We start from the raw sequence: 21,972 nt of genomic DNA on the forward strand, positions 1-21,972 counted from the left end.
GATATTTCAAGACAAATTTGTATGGATAATAATTATGAAGAATTGAAATTGAAAAGAACAAATCAGAATGAACGGTCTAATTTGTTCTTGAGGGTTCTTGATTAAAGAAGTGAACAAAGAAACATGAATGTTTTCTAGTCATAATAAATGAGATTTTTCTTTCATGCCAGTGCTACTACATGTATGGAGGGGGCCATGTTGTTGGCCTTTTCATTATCAGAAAAGCAATTACACTTTTTATTTCATCTACATTTCTATATATGAATGACCTTTTCTTAACAATAATATCAATCTCTGTTTTCTTTATATTAACCAAATTAGAAGTTAGTAACTGACCTTTTAGTAACTTAAATTGAGGATTGTGTGATAACCCTTTTGTTTTTTAGATCAAATGGGAAAATGGGTCAGTGGTAATAATAACAATAGTAATAATAATAATAATAATAAAAAAAGGTGGAATAAGATTATTATCATTTCTTTCTCTTTCATGTGTAGCCAAAAAAAAAAACTTACATAGCATGGAATGAGGAAAAAACAGTTCATTCAAGCAAGAGAGAAAATGTGCCGAGTGGAGTTTGAACTTTTTTAACAATACAAGAGGGTATGATGGGGTATGTTTAATCATGTAAGGCAATTAGGCCAATGTCCTTTGTCAATTTGTGGAGACAAGAAAGACAACTCTCACTCTCTCTCTCTCTCTCTCTCAGAAAACTCGAGTTGCTACACCCAATTAGGCAGTATTCTGTTCATATATGAAACTTCATTGTCCACACATGTAGCCAGGCTTTCCTCCTAGAAACTCTCAAAAAAAAAAAAAAATTATGCCAATCAACAAGTGGACTACTTAGTGTGAATTTGACTGAGCCAAGATATATTCTATCTTAATTTTAAGGACAGAGAAAGAGAGAGGAAAATGACCATTTGAAATTGCAAAATAGACCCTCTATATTCAAGCCTCTTTTTCTTCTTCTTTTTTTCCCCAAAGGTTACAATCTTACCTATTGGGCCTTTGCCTAATTGAAGAGAAAAAAAAAAGCCTATAATTTATTTACTTCAATGAGAAAAAGAAAGAAAGCTGACTAGAATATTTCAGCTGGCAGCTCACAGTGCAATGCAGGACTTTAGTTTGTTATTAACAAAGATAAAAGGCTCCAGAAATTTCTTCACCAAACTCTGGGGATGAGTGGAGGAGGGGTCAGAAAATATATATTATGCAAAGTGTGTCACTAATTGGAGAAAAAAATAAAATGTTACATTCATTTATAGATAGCAAAACAAGCATATGATTAGGTGTCTGCATAAATCGATCTAATTTAATAACAACCGACTGTCAAATATTAGATATTTAATTTGTTTTTTTTTGATCAAAAACAATAGATATCCAATTGTGATCGGATTGGATGTTATTTTTTAATATCCAATCTGATCAGATCGAATGTTGGATGGGGTGTCCAAAAATACAATACATCAAACATCCAATCGAACAAATTAATATTTTCACTTAGTTTGAATTAGTAATTATATTTATGTTGTTAAACGCAAAAAAAATGTATATATGAAAATTAACATTAATTTTTTTTTTATTATTATTGGATAAATCCAATTTAATTCAATAGATACTGAATCTAAAATATTGGATGGATCCGATCCGATCCAATAAATACTAGGTCTAAAATATTAGATAAATCTAAATTAAACCAATAAATATACATGAAATACATCCAATAGATAGTTATGAACCAATCCAATATCCAATTTGGATCGATTGGATGACTGATATTAGTTTGTGGTATTATTCCTTAGACCCCTCAATCAAGATCCGGTTAGTTAGTTGTTCATTAACTAACTTAACCGATATGATAGCAAGTATCTTGGATCCTTTGGTCTATATAAAAAGGACTACTCATTTCATTTTCATTAGAGAATAGAAAGAGTAATAACAAGAGAGATATAACACAGTAGAGAGAGAAATTAGAGTGAGAAATTGAGAGAGTGAGCTTGGATTGGAAAATTGTATTGAGCAACATTGTCGATTATGTTGGCTCGAGTTAGTGAGTTAATGAGTGCTGAGGGATTACACCATGGATGTCTTATTGTGAATATTTCCTTGTAGCTCCTGAGATTGATATCTCTAATTCTCATTATCAATAAAGATTGATGGCAATGCTTTCAAACTGGAATATAACCAAGTTCACATTGAACTTAAGATCGAAACCAGTTTAATTCTCGCGTGTTGTTGTGTTTGGAAGCTATCTAGATTTATCTGTGTTTATCTTTCTGATTTAATATGTGTTTGCTAATTTTTTGTTCTTCATTTGTTTGTTTTGATTTGACATTTGTTTGTTTAAGTGTGATCTTGACTTGAAATTACAGAGGTTAATTCCTATGTATCAGAGCTAAATTTCTTACAAATCAAAGCTTGGTTGTTCGTTCAAAGGGGGAAATTCAAATATCACTTTCTTTCGCACCAAGAACTCATCAAGAATTCATCAAGGAATTCTACAAAAACACAGATTGAAGGAAGATGTCGATGGCTAGGTTCGAACTAGAGAAGTTCGATGGTTCAACAAATTTCGCACTATGGCAAGAGAGTTTGAAGGGCACCAAAAGGTGAAAAAGGTACTCGGAGATGAAAAGTTACTGGCTGAGAAGAAGCCAGAGCAAATTGCATAAATAGAGGAGATGACATACTATACCATCATTATGTACCTGTCCAATGGAGTTAGAAGAAAGCTAATTCAAGAAAAAACTGCAAAAGAATTGTAGAACAAACTAGAGCAGATGTACATGACACCATCAATATGGAGCAAAATTAATATTCTTGGAAGATTATACGGGATTAGAATGAACTCTTCTCTTTCTTTAGATGATAATATTGATAAATTTAATGAAATAATTGTTTGTTTAGCTAACATTGATCATAAGGTAGACGAAGAAAGTCAAGCAATCATATTGCTCATCAATAAGTTAAAGCAGTAATCAAGTATGGCAGGGATGGGATCTCGTTGGAGGGTGTTCATGCGACATTAAAGTCAAAAGACTTTGAATTGCAACTCGAGAAGGAGACTAGGAAAGAAGAAGCCTATCTTGCAAGAGGAAGAAGTCCAAAGAGAGGATCATCAAGGAACAGCCAGTCACCATCAAGATCGAAGTCGATGATCAAAGACAATCGACAATGTTACCAATGTGAAAAGATTATCCACATTAAAAGATTCTGCTTGAAGATGCAATCTGGTTTCAAATCAAACTACAATGACAAGAGATGCAACAGAAACCAGAACCAATACTCAAAATCTAATGATCAGGGAAATCAAATAAAAGATTCTTCAATTGTATGGAGATGGAAGTTCAGATGGGGAATTATTTTTTTTCGGAAAATAATAACAGTAAAGAGTAGATCCTTAATTTAGGATGCACTTATCATATGTGTCCAAACTTAGAATCTTTCTTTGATTATAAAGAAACCAATAATGGTGGTAGAGTACTAATGGGTAATGATGTTTCTTGCAGGCTTGTTCGAATTGGTATGGTGGTTATAAGGCAATTTAATGGTGAAGTGAAGATTCTGCATAATGTAAGGTACATTACAGAATTGAGGAGGAATCTAATATCACTTGGAACCTTGAAAGATGAAGGTTATAGCTATAAGTCCTTGAATGGGAGCCTAAGGATCATAAAAGCTTCAATGTTTGTGATGAAAGGAAAAAGTATAGATGGGTTGTATGTACTCGAGGGTGAAACTGTACCTGCGCCGAGACAGATACAGTAAAAAGTTTAGAAAGTGATATGCAGCTATGGCATCAAAGGCTTCGACATATCAGTGAACAAGGCATGAGGGAATTGCACAAAAAGGGAGTCATTGAAAAGCTTCAGACATGTGCATTACCATAATATGAGACTTGTGTCTATGGCAAGCAACAAAAGATCTGTAGAAAATAGTGAATCGAATTATGTATGTATTTCATAGAATAGTACATATTTATATACAAAGCTAGGAGACTAGGAAATAGGAAACTACCAACAAAATAGGAAACTACTAAATACAAGTTACCCTAATTCTTTTACACCTAATATACAGCTAATACTCTAACACTCCCCCTCAAGCTGGAGCATAGATGTTAATCATGCCCAGCTTGTTACAAAGATAGTCTATCCGCACCCCATTCAAAGCTTTTGTAAAAATATCTCCTAGTTGTTCTCCGGTTTTCACATATCCTGTGGAGATCAGACCTTGTTGAATTTTCTCACGAACAAAATGACAATCGATCTCAATGTGCTTAGTTCGCTCGTAGAATACGGGATTCGAGGCAATATGAAGAGCAGCTTGATTATCACACCATAATTTTGCTGGAATAGAAGTCTTAAACCCGAATTCAGTCAAAAGCTGATAAATCCATATTACCTCACACACGGACTGGGCCATAGCTCTATATTCTGATTCAAGAAGGGATCTAGATACAACATTTTGTTTCTTACTCTTCCAAGAGACCGCATTGCCCCCAACAAATACACAATATCCCGAAGTGGATCGTCTATCTACCTTGGAGCACCGCCCAATGCATCGTAAAAACACTCAATCTGGGTATGTCCATGATCCTTGTAAACTATACCTCGTCCTGGTGCTCCTTTTAAGTAACATAAAATTTGTTCTAATGCTGCCCAATGATGAATTGTTGGGGAAGACATGAACTGACTGATAACACTAACTGGAAATGCAATATCTGGACGAGTCACAGTTAAATAATTCAACTTTCCAACTAACCTGCGATATTTCTCAGGATCTTCAAATGGTTTCCCATCACGTGTAAGATGCACGAAATTTGGATTCATTGGAGCATTGCAAGGTTTTGATCCCAATTTCCCTGTCTCAGTTAGCAAATCAAGTACATACTTTCTTTGAGACAGAAAAATACCTTGTTTACTCCGAGTAACTTCAATCCCCAAGAAATACTTGAGTTCCCCTAAATCTTTCGTGTTAAACTGGGTGTGAATGAAAGACTTAAGGGATGAGATGCCTTCAGTATCATTTCCAGTAATAACGATGTCATCAACATACACCACTAACAAAATGATACCAACAGTTGATCTTTTATAAAACACAGAATGATCTGACTTACTTTTCAACAAACCAAACTTCTCAACAGCCTGACTAAATTTACCAAACCAAGCACGAGGGCTTTGTTTCAATCCATATAAAGATTTACGAAGTGACAAACTCGCCCTAACTCCCCCTGAGCAACAAACCCAGGAGGTTGCTCCATATATACTTCTTCCTCAAGATCTCCATGAAGAAAAGCATTTTTAATATCAAGCTGATGCAAAGGCCAATGATGAGTAGCTGCCATGGAAATGAATAGTCGAACAGATGTGAGTTTAGCAATAGGAGAAAAAGTATCACAATAGTCCACTCCATAGGTTTGAGCATAACCCTTGGCAACAAGACGGGCCTTTAAGCGAGCAACTGTGCCGTCTGAATTGAATTTAACCGTGAACACCCATTTACACCCGATGGCCTGTTTTCCGGAAGGTAAATCAACCAAGACCCAAGTACCATTCGCAACCAAAGCATTCATCTCTTCTATCATTGCAGCAAGCCAACCAGGATGAGACATCGCTTCTCGAACAGTTTTAGGAATAGTGATAGAATCAAGAGAAGCAATAAAAGAACAAGAAGAAGAGGAGAGATGATTATAAGACACAAAAGAAGTAATAGGAAAAGTACATTGGCGTTTACCTTTACGTAGTGCAATGGGAAGATCATCTGAGATGTCCAGATCTGATGACGAAGATGCAGGTGCAGGACATGAAACAGGAGGTGGAGGAGGGGGGCGCCTGGTGTACACTATAGGAGGCCGAGGGAGTGGTGGAGGTGGTAGAGGTGGTGGAGGTGGTGGAGGTGTAGACATTGTGGGGGTGACGACCGAGGGAGGTGAAGGAACAAGAGACCCGCCAGAACATGGAGCAGGCGCATAGGATGTGACAGAATAAACCAACAAATCATCATCCTCCCCCTGACTAGTAGAAGTAGTGGAAGATGAAAAATAAGGTGTATTTTCTACAAAAGTAACATCAATAGACACAAGATATTTGTTGAGATCAGGACAGTAACACCTATACCCTTTCTGAAGACGAGAATAACCAAGAAAGACACACTTTAGTGCCTTAGGGTCTAATTTGGTGACAGATGGACGGACATCGCGAGCAAAACAAACACTACTAAATACTCGCGGAGCAACTGGAAATAATGACTTATTAGGAAAAAGAATTTTAAATGGAATTTCACCATTAAGAACAGAAGAGGGCATGCGATTAATAAGAAAGCATGTCGTGGAAACTGCATCGGCCCAAAAAGGTTTAGGGACTTTCATTTGAAACAAGAGAGCACGTGCAGTTTCAAGAAGATGTCTGTTTTTACGTTCTGCAACACCATTCTGAGGTGCCGTATCAACACAAGAAGTTTCATGAAGCATGCCATTAGAGGTCATATAAGATTGAAATTGAGCAGACATGTACTCTTTGGCATTATCACTTCTCAAAGTACGAATAGATACATTAAATTGAGTTTGAATCTCAAAGACAAAAAGCACAGAATATAGAAAACAACTCAGAACGATTTTTCATTAAATATAACCAAGTTAAACGAGAATGATCATCCACAAAAGTAACAAAATACCTGAATCCAGATTGAGACAAAATAGGAGAAGGACCCCAAACATCAGAATGAACTAACTCAAAAGGAACACTAGCACGTTTATTGACACGTGGACTCAAACTAACACGATGATGTTTGGAAAACTGACATGACTCACATTCTAACGAAGATAAACTACTATATTGGGGACACAGTTTCTTGAGCAAAGGAAGGGATGGATGACCTAAACGACAATGAGCCTCAAAAGCGGAAGCAACACTCGAACAAGCAATAGAGGTTGGCGGAAGTGGGTCAAGAACATACAAGCCACCAGATTCATGTCCTTTACCAATAATCTTCTTCGTCATAAGATCCACGAAACAAACAATGATCGGGGAAAGAATGAGATGCAACAATTTAGATTACGAGTGAGTTGACTAACAGAAAGCAAATTAAAGGACAAATCAGGTAAATGTAAGACTGATGATAAAGATAGCATAGGTGTAGGAACAATAGTGCCAGATCCAAGAACAGAAGCTGTTGACCCATCAGCTAAGGTGACAACAGAAGTGGGACTGTGAGACTGAAAAGTGGAAAAGAGACGGGAATTACCTGTCATATGATCTGTGGCACCAGAATCAATGACCCATTTTGAGGATTTGGAAAGAAGGCAGGCATTAGAGTTACCTGAATCAGCAATCGCAGTGACAGAAGAAGATGAAGACTTAAGTGTTTCCTGATACCTTGAGAACTTGGCAAATTCATCAGCAGAAATAAGGACCGATTTGTCAGATGCATCACTAGTGCTTGCAATATTGGCAGAGTGGTGTTGTCGATTCTTAAATTGTAACTTCCTACACTCAAACTTGGTGTGGCCTGGTTTCTTACAATAATTGCACATGATGCTCCCAGAATTTGGTGTGCGGTTATCAGGTCCTTGTGAATTACCTCCTTTAAATCCACTTGGAGTAGAGTTTCTTTCCGGTGCAGAATTATTACGACTCACCAAGGCGCTATTCAGAGGAGTTGAAGAGGTAGTCTCTGTGCGAAGAACACGAGTAAACACATCTTGTAAAGAGGAGACATCGAACCAGAGAGAACTTGTGACTTTGCAGAGTCAAATTCAGATGAGAGTCCTGCAAGAAAACTCATAATAGCCATCTGTTCTCGTTGGCGCTGTTGAACTTTTACATCAGGACTAAACGATAATAGCACATTAAGTTCTTCATATGTTTTCTTGAAAGCCATAAAATAATTCATAAGAGACTTATCTTGTTTCTTCGCGCGATAAAAAGCTTTGCAAACATCATATATGCGAGATATGTTGTCTTTGCCAGAATACAAAAACTCCAAGTAACCCATTAGTTCTTTAACCAATTCACAATGATTAATCAAACTAATTACCTCATTATCGATAGAATTTCGAATTTGAAGGAACAAGCGAGCATCCTCACGGAGCCATATTTTCCTTGAATCGTTTGTTTCTTCAGGAGGATCGTCAGTCAAGTGATCATCTTTGTCAATACTCCTCAAATACAGTCGAATCGTCTTACTCCATTCCAAATAATTCGAACCAATCAACTTATGATCCGTGATTTTAGACATTACGGGAACAACATCAGAAACAACAACTGATTTTGAATCTGATCTTATCTCTGCCATAATCTCAAAAGCAAACACAAAGACAGAGAAAAAGAACAAAAGAACACCAAAGAATGAACACCCAAACACGAAGAAGACAAACAAATACCGAATTACAACCTTGAACAGATGCGAGTGGGCTTAGAAGAACCCAGTGAAGAATCGGCAACAGAACGCCGTCGAAGGCGCCGTCACACGCGCCTCCACGCGCCGGCGCGTGAGCCCCACGCGCAGAAGCTTCTGGCGGCGCGTGAGCCCCACGCGCGAGGAATCCGGCGACCGGACTTCGGGGTTTCGTAGATCGGCGGCTGGGCAGTCCTCCTATGTGGGCGGTGAGAAACAATGTTCACTCCAAATAGGATTTTCGAAAAAACAACCCTAAACTCAAACCCTAATTTTTTTTTTTTTCAGAACCCTAATTTCGAATTTCGAATTTTGAATCACAATGCTCTGATACCATGTAGAAAATAGTGAATCGAATTATGTATGTATTTCATAGAATAGTACATATTTATATACAAAGCTAGGAGACTAGGAAATAGGAAACTACCAACAAAATAGGAAACTACTAAATACAAGTTACCCTAATTCTTTTACACCTAATATACAGCTAATACTCTAACAAGATCAAATTTACAGCAGCAACTCACAACACAAAGGCAGTCCTAGAGTATGTGCATGATAACCTTTGGGGGCCAAGTAGAATCCCAACACATTCAAGTAAACACTACTTCCTATCTATTATTGATGATTTCAGTAGATGTGTTTGGACCTACTGACTTAAGACCAATGATGAGTGTATAAGACAATTTAAGATATGGAAAGCTCAGGTGAAAAACAAAACAAATTTAAATGTTAAGACACTTAGAACCGATAATGGTCTAGAATTCATAAACACTGAGTTTGATAGATTATGTAATGAGCATGGGATAACTAGGTATAGGACAATTGTGAAAACTCCACAACAGAATGGAGTATCTGAGCATATGAATAGAAACCTTTTGAACAAAATGAGGTGTTCACTTCTTAGTTCGGGGTTGGGAAAGCCTTATTGGGGAGAGGCTTTAACTACTGCTTGTTACCTTGTTGATAGGAGTCCTAATAGAGTCATAGACTTGAAGACACTTTACGAGATGTGGTACGGGAAGATACCAAACCTGAAACACTTGAGAGTGTCTGGATGTGCAACATATGTACATCGATCTGATGATAAGCTTGATGCTAGATCTGTCAAAGGCACGTTTTTCGGATATCCTATAGGCACAAAAGGTTATAGAATCTACATTAACCAGAGTGGAAAATCTAAGGTGATTATTTATAGAAATGTCGTGTTTAATGAAAATGATTTTTCTCACTTGAAAGCCGAGAAAGGTAGTGTGTTACCTGATGCAGATTCATCTGGCAAGAGGGAAGATTTAGCAAAGTTTGAAATTGAGCTTAAAGGATTTGAACCAAGTGAGAAGAATGACAGCACAGACACAACTCTAGATGAGACTGAGCAACAACCGGATCTGCCTGACTACCAGCTTGCTAGAGATGGAACCTGAAGAGAAATTCATATGTAGCAAGGTTTGCGGAAACTGGTCTGATTGTCTATGCTTTGTCAATAGATCATTCATGTGACATACCAGAACTATTGAGTATAGAAGAGACTTTAAATGGAAAGTACAAGAAGGAGTGGTCTCAAGCTGTGGATGATGAATTAAACTCGCTTAGAAAGAACAAGACATAGGTCTTGGTTCCAAGACCTGAGGACAAGAAGGTGATCTCATGCAAATGGATTCTAAAAATTAAAGAAGGTGTGACAGAGGATGAGCCAGTAAGATTTAAGGCAAGATTAGTTGTCAAAGGTTTCACTGACGTAGAAGGGATAGATTACACCAAGGTGTTTTACCTGTGGTGAAGTATAAGACCATTAGACTTATGTTGTCAATGACAACTCAGCAGGTTTAGAAGTGGAGCAGCTTGATATCAAAACTGTGTTTCTATATGGTTATCTAGAAGAAGAAATATACATGGAGAAACCACCTGGATTTCAGGTGGTACAAGATGGAAAAGAGATGGTTTTTAAGTTGAAAAAGTCCCTATACGGCCTTGTTAGAATATTAGCTGTATATTAGTTGGAAAAAATAGAAAACTACTAAATACAAGTTACCCTAATTTTTTCCAACTAATATACAGCTAATATTCTAACACTCCCCCTCAAGCTGGAGCATAGATGTTAACCATGCCCAGCTTGTTACAAAGATAATCAACCCGCACCCATTCAAAGCCTTTGTAAAAATATCTCCTAGTTGTTCTCCGGTCTTCACATATCCTATGGAGATAAGACCTTGTTGAATTTTCTCTCGAACAAAATGACAATCAATCTCAATGTGCTTAGTTCGCTCGTGGAATACGGGATTTGAGGCAATATGAAGAGCAGCTTGATTATCACACCACAATTTTGCTGGAATAGAAGTCTTAAACCCAAATTCAGTCAAAAGCTGACAAATCCATATTACCTCACACAAAGACTGTGCCATAGCTCTATATTCTGATTCAGTACTGGATTTAGATACAACATTTTGTTTCTTACTCTTTCAAGAGACCAGATTGCCCCCAACAAATACAAGATATCTTGAAGTGGATCGTCTATCTACCTTGGAGCCTGCCCAATCTGCATCATAGAAACACTCAATCTGGGTATGTCCATGATCCTTGTAAATTATACCTCATCCCGGTCCCCCTTTCAAGTAACATAAAATTTGCTCTAATGCTGCCCAATGATGAATTGTTGGTATATTCTGTCACATCCTCTGCACCTGCTACATGTTCTGACGAGTCTCTTATTCCTTCACCTACCTCGGTCATAACCCCCACAATGTCTACTAGCTTTGTATATAAATATGTATTATTCTATGAAATACATATACAATTCAATTCACTATTTTCTACAGGCCTTAAGCAATCACCATGACAATTGAACAAAAGATTCAACAGCTATGTTCAAGAGATTGGTTTCAGAAGGTCCAAGTTTGATCACTGTTTGTATTTTAAGCACTTAGAAGGGTCAAGAGTTGTGTATTTTCTATTCTATGTAGATGATATATTAATAATGGGCAAAGACAAGGCAGTAATCAAAGGAATTAAAGATAAACTCAAGGTAGAATTTGACATGAAAGAATTGAGACAAGTAAAGAAGATACTTGATTTAGAAGTTCATAGATCCAAGAGTAATGGAGTCATACATCTAAAGCAAAATAACTACATTGAGAAGATCCTAGCAAAGTTCTAAGAGCAATACCTCTTGGAGCACTTCAGTACCTCTTGGACGACAATTTGTATTAACCAATGAAGAAAGCCCTATGGCAGTAGAAAAGAAAGAAGAGATGGAAGAACTTTCATATGCAATGGCTTTGGGGTGTCTCATGCATGTCATGGTTAGCACAAGACCAGACATTGCTCATGCTTTAAGCATATTGAGTAGGTTCATGTCAAATCCTGGGATAAACTATTGGAGGGCACTCAAATGGTTGCTGAGATATTTGAGAGGGACATTGGATATTGGATTGACTTACAAGAGAGTTTTAGAGAAAGTAACACTGAAAGGATATGTTGATGATGATTATACATCAAGCAAGGATACTAGGAGGTCTACTACCTCTTATGTGTTTCAACTAATGGAGATTGTATTTGTTGGAAATCACAACTCCAATCCGTAGTAGCACTTTCAACTACAGAGGTAGAATTTATGGCGACCATAAAGGCATTCAAAGAAGCAATATGGCTACAAGGAATTCTAAAGTAGTTGAAGCTTCTAGTTGGAAAGGTAAGGGTATATTCTGACAGCCAATCCTCGATTCATTTGTGAAAGAATCCAGTTTATCACGAGAAGACAAAACACATTGATATTCGGTTGTTTTGGATAAGGGAGAAGATAGAAGAAGAAGTAATCGAGCTGGAGAAAGAGAAGTCAGAAGAGAACCCTACTGATATTGGCACTAAGGTGTTACCAGTTAGTAAGCTCAAGCATTGCTTGGACTTACTCAACCTTATTTGTAAGAAGCTACATATGAAAGCACTACCACCTTTATTGGACAGATATGCTTAGCTTGTTGGGTCTTGAAGAAATCAGGTGAAATTTGCGGTATTATTCCTTAAACCCCCAACCAAGATTCAGTTAGTTAGTTAGTTGTTCATTAACTAAAATAACTATCAAATATGATAGCAAGTATCTTGGGTCCTTTGGTCTATATAAAGAGAACTACTCATCTCATTTTCATAAGAGAATAGTATGAGCAATAACAAGAGAGACACAACACAGTAGAGAGAGAAGTTAGGGTGAGAAATTGAGAGAGAGAGAGAGAGAGAGAGAGAGAGAGAGAGAGAGAGAGAGAGAGAGAGAGAGAGAGATAGGATTGGGAATTGTATTGAGCAACATTGTCGATTATGTTGGCTTAGATTAGTCAGTTAATGAGTGTTGATGGATTACACCATGAATAACTTATTATGATTATTTCCTTGTAGCTCTCGAGATTAATATCTCTAATTCTCATTGTCAATAAAGATTAGTGGCAATGCTTTCAAACTGGAGTATGACCAAGTTCACATTGAACTTAGGGTCATAACCAGTATAATTCTCGTATGTTGTTGTATTTGGAAGTTATCTAGATTTATCTGTGTTTATCTTTCTGTTTTAATATGTTTTTGTTGGTTTTTTGTTCTTGATTTGTTTTTTTTTTTATTATTTACTATTTTTTTTTGTTGAAATGTGATCTTGAACCTGAAATTACAGAGGTTAATTCCTATATATCCAAGCTAAATTTCCTACATAATTGCATCGAATAGGATAGTAAAATCTATCATCTAATATATAATTAGATCGGATCTAAATAGGCATAAAAACATTGAATATGATCCAATAAATACCCCTACATATGATAATAGATTTTTTCATTCGAGAAACAAAGCCCATTGCAGCCAATTATCTGAGTGGAATCAAACTTTCATAATCTCATTAGACTAGAAAAAACATGTAAGCAAGTCGTGGTGTTGTCAAAAGTTACTGAAAACAAAATGAAAAAAGGAATATAATTGTTGACCAAAAGAAGCCTAAAATCAAGGTAAGTCAATTTTAAGAGCTAAGCCACAGAAAAAAATTATTGCAACCCCTTATTAATGATTTTCTTACATGAAAATGTTTAACAACTGATTACTTCAGATTAAGGCCAAGGCCATGCTCCATTTATGAATTTAGAATCCATTACTACTCAGCTAATAAGCCAAGATAACCCCAAGACATCTATAGCAGAAGTTGTGGGTTGTGTTTACATTACTCGCGACATAAATAATCATACTTAAAACTTTTATCACCAAGTCAAAATTTCTCAGCTGATGCAGGAAGAATTGACCAGCCAAATTCATGATTTAGGATCACCTGTAATAAGGAAGGCTCTCATGTAGCAAAGTCCATCTTACTTACCTTGGATTTTAAAGAAGGCATACAAACAAGACCCAATGAAACCAAGAGATTGTCCAACAACATTTAACTGGAGACCAAATAAGTGAGTTGTTCAATATGGGGAATAACAACAGAATATAATAGACCATTTTCAATAATGGATACATAGAAAGAAAACAAATTAAAACTTTCATTTACCAAATCAAAAGGAAGCCCACCAAAAATAATCCAGCCTAGTCCAATAGTAAAAAGATCCTGCAACCAACATGTTCAGGGATGGAACATAACCAGTCATAACAGATTAGTAAGTAGTCCATTGAGACAGTAGCTGTACTAAGATACTTGCATAATTGGTCTTAAAATTAGTAAACAGAATACAAGGATTCATCTATCTATTGTTATATGTTTCCCAAGATTGCATATTCTTACTTACAATATTATCACATTATCATATTTGATATTTGATAAGATGGTGTTTCAACAGTTATCAAATTGATTCAATTTTTCCATTATATATTAACTTTCAACTTAGTGACAATGATACCAAATATAGATTTCAGATTGTCCTATATAGAAGCTTATTTTCTATCCAAATGACTAAAAGTTTCAGCAAAATTTCTCAAAGTATTTAATCAGAAGGCCAATATTGAAGTTTCCTATCTTTGCAGTACAGGAGAAGGTGGGATTTGAGATAACACACACCTTCAAATTACCGCAAATCGTCTGTGTGAGAGCTGAATTTAGTGTGGTATTCCAAAATACACAGTAGTTTATTAAGAAAGCCAAAACACAGGAAAGAACCATCACAACCTGCAAAATATTATTTAATCACACATAATAAACCATCCACATACATTAAGAAAATGCCAACTTGCTGCAACAGCTTTTTGAGAAAAATGGACCAAACATAATAAGTGAAGAAATAAAATTATCGAACCAATTTAGTTTCATGCTTGGATTTTATTGTTAAATTTCTAGTTTCTTGAAGAACTTTCAAGGAACTTGAAAAACAGGAAGGCAAAATAAGTGTATTGATAAAATTAAGAATAATTAGCTTTTTTACCCCCCGAGACTATACTATTGTACAATTTCTTATGCTTACATTTAATACTTCCGTTCATTTATTCTTTTTTTTTCCTAAGGGCATATAAATTTTCAACTACCATCTATGTATAATGCCACATCATCAATTTAACAATCAATTTGACCAAAACTAGACGGAAGGACTATATTATTCCAACTGATATATTTTAGAGGGTATTATTAACAAGGCTTATAAATTAAGGGGCAGAATGATACAGTGTCATAAGTAGAGGGGGCAAAAAAAACTAATTATTCTAAAATTAACTAAATGATTGTTTTAAGAACAAGAAAGGTCCATAAGAAATAACAAAACTAAGAATTTACAAGAAACCAAAGATTTTACAATCTTATCTTCCATAACAAGAACGAAATGATGAGCATTGAGTACATTTAACAATAGGATAGCAATAAGAATGAATTAATACATCTATTCCAATAAGAGCAGAATAAGACTATGATCATAAACATTTTTTTTTCAAATCTCAATTAATAGTCTTGACTCTTGAGTAAAAAACCATATAGACAGGTCGACAACTATTATAACAGAAAACATGTACCGCTCGCCATTCAAATTTCGGAGGGATCATGCTAAAATAGTGTTCTTAAAGTAATTGAAAGAAAATAAATAATTACAAATCAATGAAGTGAAGAAGCACCTGAAATCCAAGGGAAGATAAGTAGGGAAAGTTTAACAATTGTCTGAGGTCACCATTGATTAATGTCCAAAAGAGTAGGATTGGTCCACATATTATTCCTACAAGAAGCCAGCAGATAAATTTCGCAATGAGTCCAAGTTTGCTAATGACCTGAAAAATCTTAGAACTTTCTGATTAAGATTTTTTTTATCTTACCATTGGACCACATTAATCCAAAGGTACTAAGGCCACTTGATTTACCTGAAAATGTACACGGTGCATTAGCAGTAAGAAGTTTGAAACAAGGAAGCTAAATGGCTTGAAAGTTGAAAGCTCCAAAGACGAAAACAATACCAATACGAGCAATTGAAGCAAGATATACAGCTGTACAGATATTTGCTACAAAAACAACTGCATAGCTATAAGCATCGAATGATAGATCACGAGCTCCGGCGATAAATGCACCAAATACTATTATCCCCACACTGATGAAATCCTTGGATTTATTCCATCAAGAATTGTGTTAGAAAGAAAATGAGTAATACAAGAAAACTAATCATCAGAAATTTGATGTGTGGAAAAGGATCAAGACTACCAATCAAAAGTGGCATCAAAAGAAGACAGATCATTTAAGAACCAATCAATAACACAATCATTGGAGAAAAAGTTTAAATTATATTGTACCTGCCAATAACTGAATATGAATGTTTATTCCCAGACAAAAAGTACTCCACAATCATTGTAAAAGCTACTGTAGTTCTTCTGAGAGTGGTGTACATTGGGACACTTACAACACGAACAGATTCCATGGTAACCAACTTTTGCAACGAAAAATAGAAATGGATCATTGAAGTTACCAAAAACAACTTATAACAAAAACAAAAATAACAACTACAGAAAAGACATACCATATAGAGCAAATATGATATTGCAAGAGGGAGAGTGTACACTAATGTCTTCAATGGTATTAGAGTTGCTGGGTTTTTATTAGTATTGTTCTGTGGTTCGACTGTGAAAGAAATAATCTTCCAGAGTTTCAATGCATAAAGCAATGCCAATGAAGATATCATCTAAGGAAAACAAAGAAGATGGAAAGTAATAAAAAGTTAAAAAAAAAACTACTTTCAGCTAAGAAATATTTAATTAGCATGTAGAAAATTTATAATGATTGTAAAGCCTCTTAGGCTCTTAGACAAAACTTTTAGCAAAGACATTTGTTAAAGTATGTAAATTAACTTTTGAAGAAAATTACTTTGAAGCAAATACCATAGCTCACGTGTTGATTTTGACTTTTTGGCGTAGCACCACTCCAAAGTTTAATTAAGCAATAACACTAGGTTTTGTAATAGAGAAAATATGATTAACTATAATTCTCTTAGAATATATATAAATATTTGTAAGGGTGTGCCATTTTATCCAAAATAAAGTGAGGGTAAATCAAAGGAGGGGAGGTGTAGAAATGTGATGATAAGCTAACATTGTAATAAAATATTGTAAAATAGGTTAATATTATTTAAAAATTTGATCCTACTGTATTGTATCCTGAGTACTAAGACTAAAGGATAATGAGCCACCTGAAATAATGTAATGACATTTGCATATGGGAATCTATATGAAGACAGAGCAGCTTTGTTGAATAGTACCAAGAGAACTGCAAAACAGAGAAATAGAGTAATATAGTGTTATATATTCACATTGAATACATGATACCAACCTTTCTGAAAATGAAAAAAAAAAAAAAACTTAGCAATGGCTAAACCCAGATGATGATCAAGTTTAAGTAAGGTAGAGACTTGAGCTGTACTATCATCATCTACCTAAAAAATAAAAACAATAATACTCAATTTTGACCAAGTTATAGATACACAAACATGCAGATACGTATATAGTACATATATACTATTTATATATATATATATATAAGAAGGCTAGAGAGCTGAAAGACAAAATGTTTCTCAACATTCCCAACATCGAAGTGTTATAAACAACGGTTTGTGTACTCTATAGTCATGTCATTATAATCAAAAAGTTGAAAACCTTCTCCACTACTTGTTAGTTTTGTAGAAAAACTCTATTATTTGTGGCCCTCTCATTCACATCTTAAACCCACTATAAACACCTTTTTGCTCTTCCATGGCCCCCCCACTTTATCTCTTTAAGTACTATATAATGATGTGCCTTTCCCAGTCAAAACCCATTCCTCAAAATCCTTTCTTTCCACTCTTTGCCATTTGCTTCTATAACAAATCCCAATATATAAAACTATATATAATGAATAATTATCTCCTACTTTTTATCACATAACAAACAAAGCGTGACAACTAAAAATTCTTATCATCTACTTATTTTATTCTTATCTTCCTGCCCTCTAGCTTAAACCCTATACAATCTTTCAGAGTAATTAGTAAATTTTGGTGTGTTCCTTTAACTAGATAATTACATAATTGAGATGTCCCAATTTCACTAGAAGATATTACTATTTGATTTTTTTTATCAAGAAAGATATTCAATAATCAAAGCCAAAATTTACAAACTAACAGCAGGCACAAAAAGGCCTCTGAATCTCACAAAATTCACTATTGTTAAATTATTACTATTACAAAATGTTATATTTTAAAGGGAAAACAATTACTAACATTTTTGACAACACATGAAAACACACAGTGACTAACATATCTATAATTTTCAAACATAAGAACAATGACTTCCCAATCGTAGCATCATGTCGTATATATGAACTGTAAAAACCAATTAACAGAACAAACCAAAAACGATACAAATTAAAGTAACAAAATATGAGAAAAACCCATGCTAGAAAAATGGCATAATGATCCTCTAAACAAGTGTAGAGCAAAATGCATGTATAAAAGAAAAACCCAGAATAGAAAAATGGTTGAGAGAACCTGCAGAAACCATGTAAGAGACAGCAGCGTATGCTCCTTTCTTGGTCATGGCTGAGGGAGAGTCTTTCAAAGAAGAAAAGACAGGTAATTTCTCGTCTTTCTGGTCAGCCATGTTAACAGCCTAATGTCTTTCCAACAAAAAAAAAAAAAACACACCAAAGCTTTCTCTCTCTCTGCTCTCTTTGAATCCGACAATGGAAGAAGAAGAATACTAAAAAAGCAGAGGAATTTGGGAGCAACTTTTTGAATAAATAATGAATGTTTCAATATGAGAGAGAGAATATGTGAGTGTCAGTTCAGTGCCGAAGAATACGTTCGCATGGAACACGTGGCAACTTTTGAAGCACTAAGGTCCACCATAGTTCTCCTGGACCCACCTTTTTATGGAATGTATGCATTGACAACACTGGTCAAGGCTATTAAAGTAAGATTTTGGTAAAATCTTTGTGTAAATGGGTTAAAGTTTTGGAGTGAAATTTGTTTTAGATTTTCTTCTATCTTTTCATTTTTTCTTTTTTAGGATAGATTAGATTAGATTTTTTTTTTTTTTTTACATGAAACAAATCAAATGTATGTCGTTTATAGTACAGAAAATGATAGTACTTCCCATTTGAATACTATCCAGCCAGGAAGAAAATTTTGGAATTTAAAAAAGTTTAGAAATAACACTTATATTTGTCTTAATATATGAAAATTAATGATTAAATCTGTAGAAAGAATCATACAATACAACACAATTATATCAAGAAATCATATAATACAACACAATCACATCATATTGAGTAAAAATAACATCTAATATAATTAGCAAGAAAAAAAAAACAAATCATATCCAATTAATTCACATTTAGAAAGAAGAAAAAAATCATAGATATGATATAATATTTTTGGAAGTTAAGTGTTATACTTATATAGATGTATATTGAGGAGTTCACATTTTTTTTTCTCTCTTATATAAAAAGTGGTTATTGAAAATTATTGGTTAACATTTATTTTTTTCTCATTAAAATTTACAGTTGAAATTAATATCGTTTAATTAATTAATTAATTATTTTTTAAAAAAATTAATTTTAAATATCTAAATTTAATTTATTTATTAAAATATAACTTACATAATTATTTAAAAATATCAACAAAATTAAATAATTATTTTTTTTATATAAATCTTAATTTAAATTTGAATTAGATATTAATTCAATTAATTAATCATACTTTATAAAAAATATTTAATTAGTTATATTGTTTAAAATATTTAGACTATTGTTACTTATTTTATTAATAAAATTAGTTTAATATATTTTGCATAAATAAATTTAAAATTTGATTAAATTTATATATTTTAAAAATATAATCAATATTCTATTAGATTTAATTATTATTATTATTTAAATTAATAATTAGGTAGTAGTAACTCTAATACAACTCTAAGAAAATATGTTGCATGTTACTAATACTTAGTTTATATATGTATATATGTATACTAGTTAATATTAAGTGGAAGGAAATGGCTCCATGTAGAGTCTAGCTTGTTATGAGCTGAGGGTTTCGTATATACCCTTTCTTGTTATGAAACAGTGCCTTTTCTTTCTTACAACTACTGCTTTTCACGTTGCTTTCTTTTCTTTCTCTGAGATATGTCCTGTTTTGGTTTGGGAGTTTTCTAGTGTGTCGTCTTTATGTCAGCTGAACACACCATGGAAAGAGCTTTAAGTAAGGATGTTATGGTGGAAACAGTAGATGAGAACATGAACAAACTACTGGAGCGAGATAATGCCCTTGAAAATGGAAATTCTAGAACTTTTTGAAGACATCACGCTGGAGGATGTTGTGACTAATAAGGCTTGTGTGGAAAAGGTTATAGGGTGCAAAGATATGCCAGCCTCTGTGGTTAAAACGATTCTAAGTGGTGTGTGGCGTAGACTTGGGCCATGGAGGATGAAGAAATGCAAGAATGGAGTTCTTGGTTTTTTCTTTGAACATGAGGATGACTGCTCTTATGTCCTGCAGAAGAGGCCTTGGCTGGTGAATGGAGTGCTTCTGAACATCAAACCTTGGCCAGTGGAAGGGAAGGTTCGAGTTGGAGAATTCGCAGTAGCCAAATTCTGGGTCTAGATACACGGGCTCCTTACTTGAAGTCTCACAAATGATAATGCACCCATTGTTGCTAAGAAAATCGGATCATTTGTTGAAGTCGATGGAAAAAGGAAAGCAGAGTTAGTTCGAAGAGGTTATTTAAGAATATGGATTGATGTTTGGGTATCTCATTCGATTCCGGCGAGGTTTTTCTTGACTGCAGATGGGAAACCGGAGTCCTTGGTGCAGATTAAATATGAAAAACTACCCATGCTCTGTTTCAATTGTGGCAAGTTGGCTCACTAGGACAAAACATGCCATGCTCCGATGACAATGGTCACTCTAAAGACTGGGGAGGCGGTGCAAATGTACGGTTTATGGATGAAAAGTGATATTGGGAAAAGCAATTGTTTCAACTCAAAGGGGAAATGAGTTCTCAAGATGTCTGTGGAAACAGGGGACACCCCCTGAATGGGAGCTGAATGGAAGAAATCGCAGAGGTTTGTGGAAGCAGCGTATGGTGGTTAAATCCAGGTCGACTACTGGTGGTGAGTCGACGGCGATTGGGGAGAAGACGGTGGTGGTAAAAGCTCCGGCGTTGAGCTGTCATGTGAAGGACAAGGTTAGTGGCGAGAAGGACAATCATTAGTACGATCCTGGTACGAGTAGTGGGAATGTGGAGAAAGGAATGGGTACACAAGGTGATGGATTATGCTCAACATGTCAAATGGTGGGGACCCTGGAGCTATTTTGGCGGTACCCCAAAACTTTTTGAATTTACCAAGCCCTGATTTTGCTAACAATCAACATGGGGAGGATTTGATACCTGACTTGGGCCCAACTCTTGCCCAAAGCATTGAAGTACCTCATGATTGGTTGTGCGTCTCTCAAAAACCACATTTGTTTCCTGAACCTACCCCAATTTACTAGCCCAATGATGATAAGGAAGCCCAAAAACTCTTTTTTCAACTCTACAAACTAGATTACTTAAACCTCTACAAGGCCCAACAATCCCTTCTCTCAAACCCCCCCAACCTTTCGGAGATGATTACTCATTTACTGGGCAATAATAGGAAGAGGAAAGCCCACACGTGGTACCAATCTTTCCTTGTAAATTCATGTTTTTCCCCGCCTTTATGCCCTGCAACTGAAGAAAGTAACAGGGAAAATGAAGCCATTCCCTCATCCAATGGTAAATTCTCTATTGGTGTGGGCGATGAGGGATCGTCATCTAAGATTGAAAATCGAGAAAGGAAACCAAGAGGAAAAGAGAAGCTCTACTCCACAAGAAGATCCTCAAGAGTTAAAACTCGAAGTGGTAGGAAGAAATATAACATGGTTAGTAAGTCAAGAAGCGACTGCAAAAGGAAATTTGGAAGAGATTTTGGCTAACTGTGTGGAGATGGAAGTTACTTATGAATAAAATTTTGGTTCAGACGAGGAGGCGGCCGCAAGCATGCCCCCACCATCATTATGAGGTGCCTTTCGTGGAATTACCGCGAACTTCGTAGACCCGCGACGGAGAAAACCCTGAGGGGTTTAATTCGAGATAGTAACGCTGAC

General features: G+C 35.3%; 2 protein-coding genes across 3 annotated transcripts; one reads left to right on the forward strand and one right to left on the reverse strand.

The window, feature by feature from the left end:
* Positions 1-11,619: 11,619 nt before the first annotated feature.
* LOC133039171 (secreted RxLR effector protein 161-like) lies at positions 11,620-12,365 on the forward strand. The gene is made up of 2 exons (XM_061118004.1): positions 11,620-11,943; positions 12,129-12,365. The coding sequence occupies exons 1-2, from the start codon at positions 11,620-11,622 to the stop codon at positions 12,363-12,365; spliced, it is 561 nt and encodes a 186-aa protein (XP_060973987.1).
* A 1,048-nt stretch (positions 12,366-13,413) lies between these two features.
* Positions 13,414-18,606, reverse strand: LOC115724795 (UDP-N-acetylglucosamine transporter UGNT1). Of its 2 annotated transcripts, none has more exons than XM_030654144.2 (10): positions 18,337-18,606; positions 17,008-17,084; positions 16,342-16,503; positions 16,118-16,251; positions 15,788-15,918; positions 15,650-15,694; positions 15,455-15,552; positions 14,418-14,525; positions 13,914-13,970; positions 13,414-13,803 (listed from the first exon to the last, which is right to left on the reverse strand). In XM_030654144.2, exons 1-10 carry the CDS (start codon positions 18,446-18,448, stop codon positions 13,729-13,731), a joined length of 999 nt encoding a protein of 332 aa, XP_030510004.1. In that variant the 5' UTR covers positions 18,449-18,606; the 3' UTR covers positions 13,414-13,728. The 2 variants fall into 2 exon arrangements, with proteins under 2 accessions (XP_030510004.1, XP_060973095.1); XM_061117112.1 differs by having other exon boundaries at positions 17,008-17,250; positions 18,337-18,468.
* Positions 18,607-21,972: the final 3,366 nt, after the last annotated feature.

Source organism: Cannabis sativa, chromosome 6 (genome assembly GCF_029168945.1).
Source record: "Cannabis sativa cultivar Pink pepper isolate KNU-18-1 chromosome 6, ASM2916894v1, whole genome shotgun sequence".
In the NCBI taxonomy this organism is placed as follows: Eukaryota; Viridiplantae; Streptophyta; class Magnoliopsida; order Rosales; family Cannabaceae; genus Cannabis; species Cannabis sativa.

Coding starts and splice junctions, on each gene's coding strand:
- LOC133039171 (XM_061118004.1), top strand. CDS start 11,620: ATGGCAGTAGAAAAGAAAGAAGAGATGGAAGAACTTTCATATGCAATG. Junction 11,944..12,128: donor TGTTTCAACTAATGGAGATT/GTATTTGTTGGA, acceptor CATTTGTGAAAG/AATCCAGTTTATCACGAGAA.
- LOC115724795 (XM_030654144.2), bottom strand. CDS start 18,448: ATGGCTGACCAGAAAGACGAGAAATTACCTGTCTTTTCTTCTTTGAAA. Junction 16,252..16,341: donor TATCATATTTGCTCTATATG/GTATGTCTTTTC, acceptor TCGTTGCAAAAG/TTGGTTACCATGGAATCTGT. Junction 13,804..13,913: donor GTGGGCTTCCTTTTGATTTG/GTAAATGAAAGT, acceptor TTTGGTCTCCAG/TTAAATGTTGTTGGACAATC.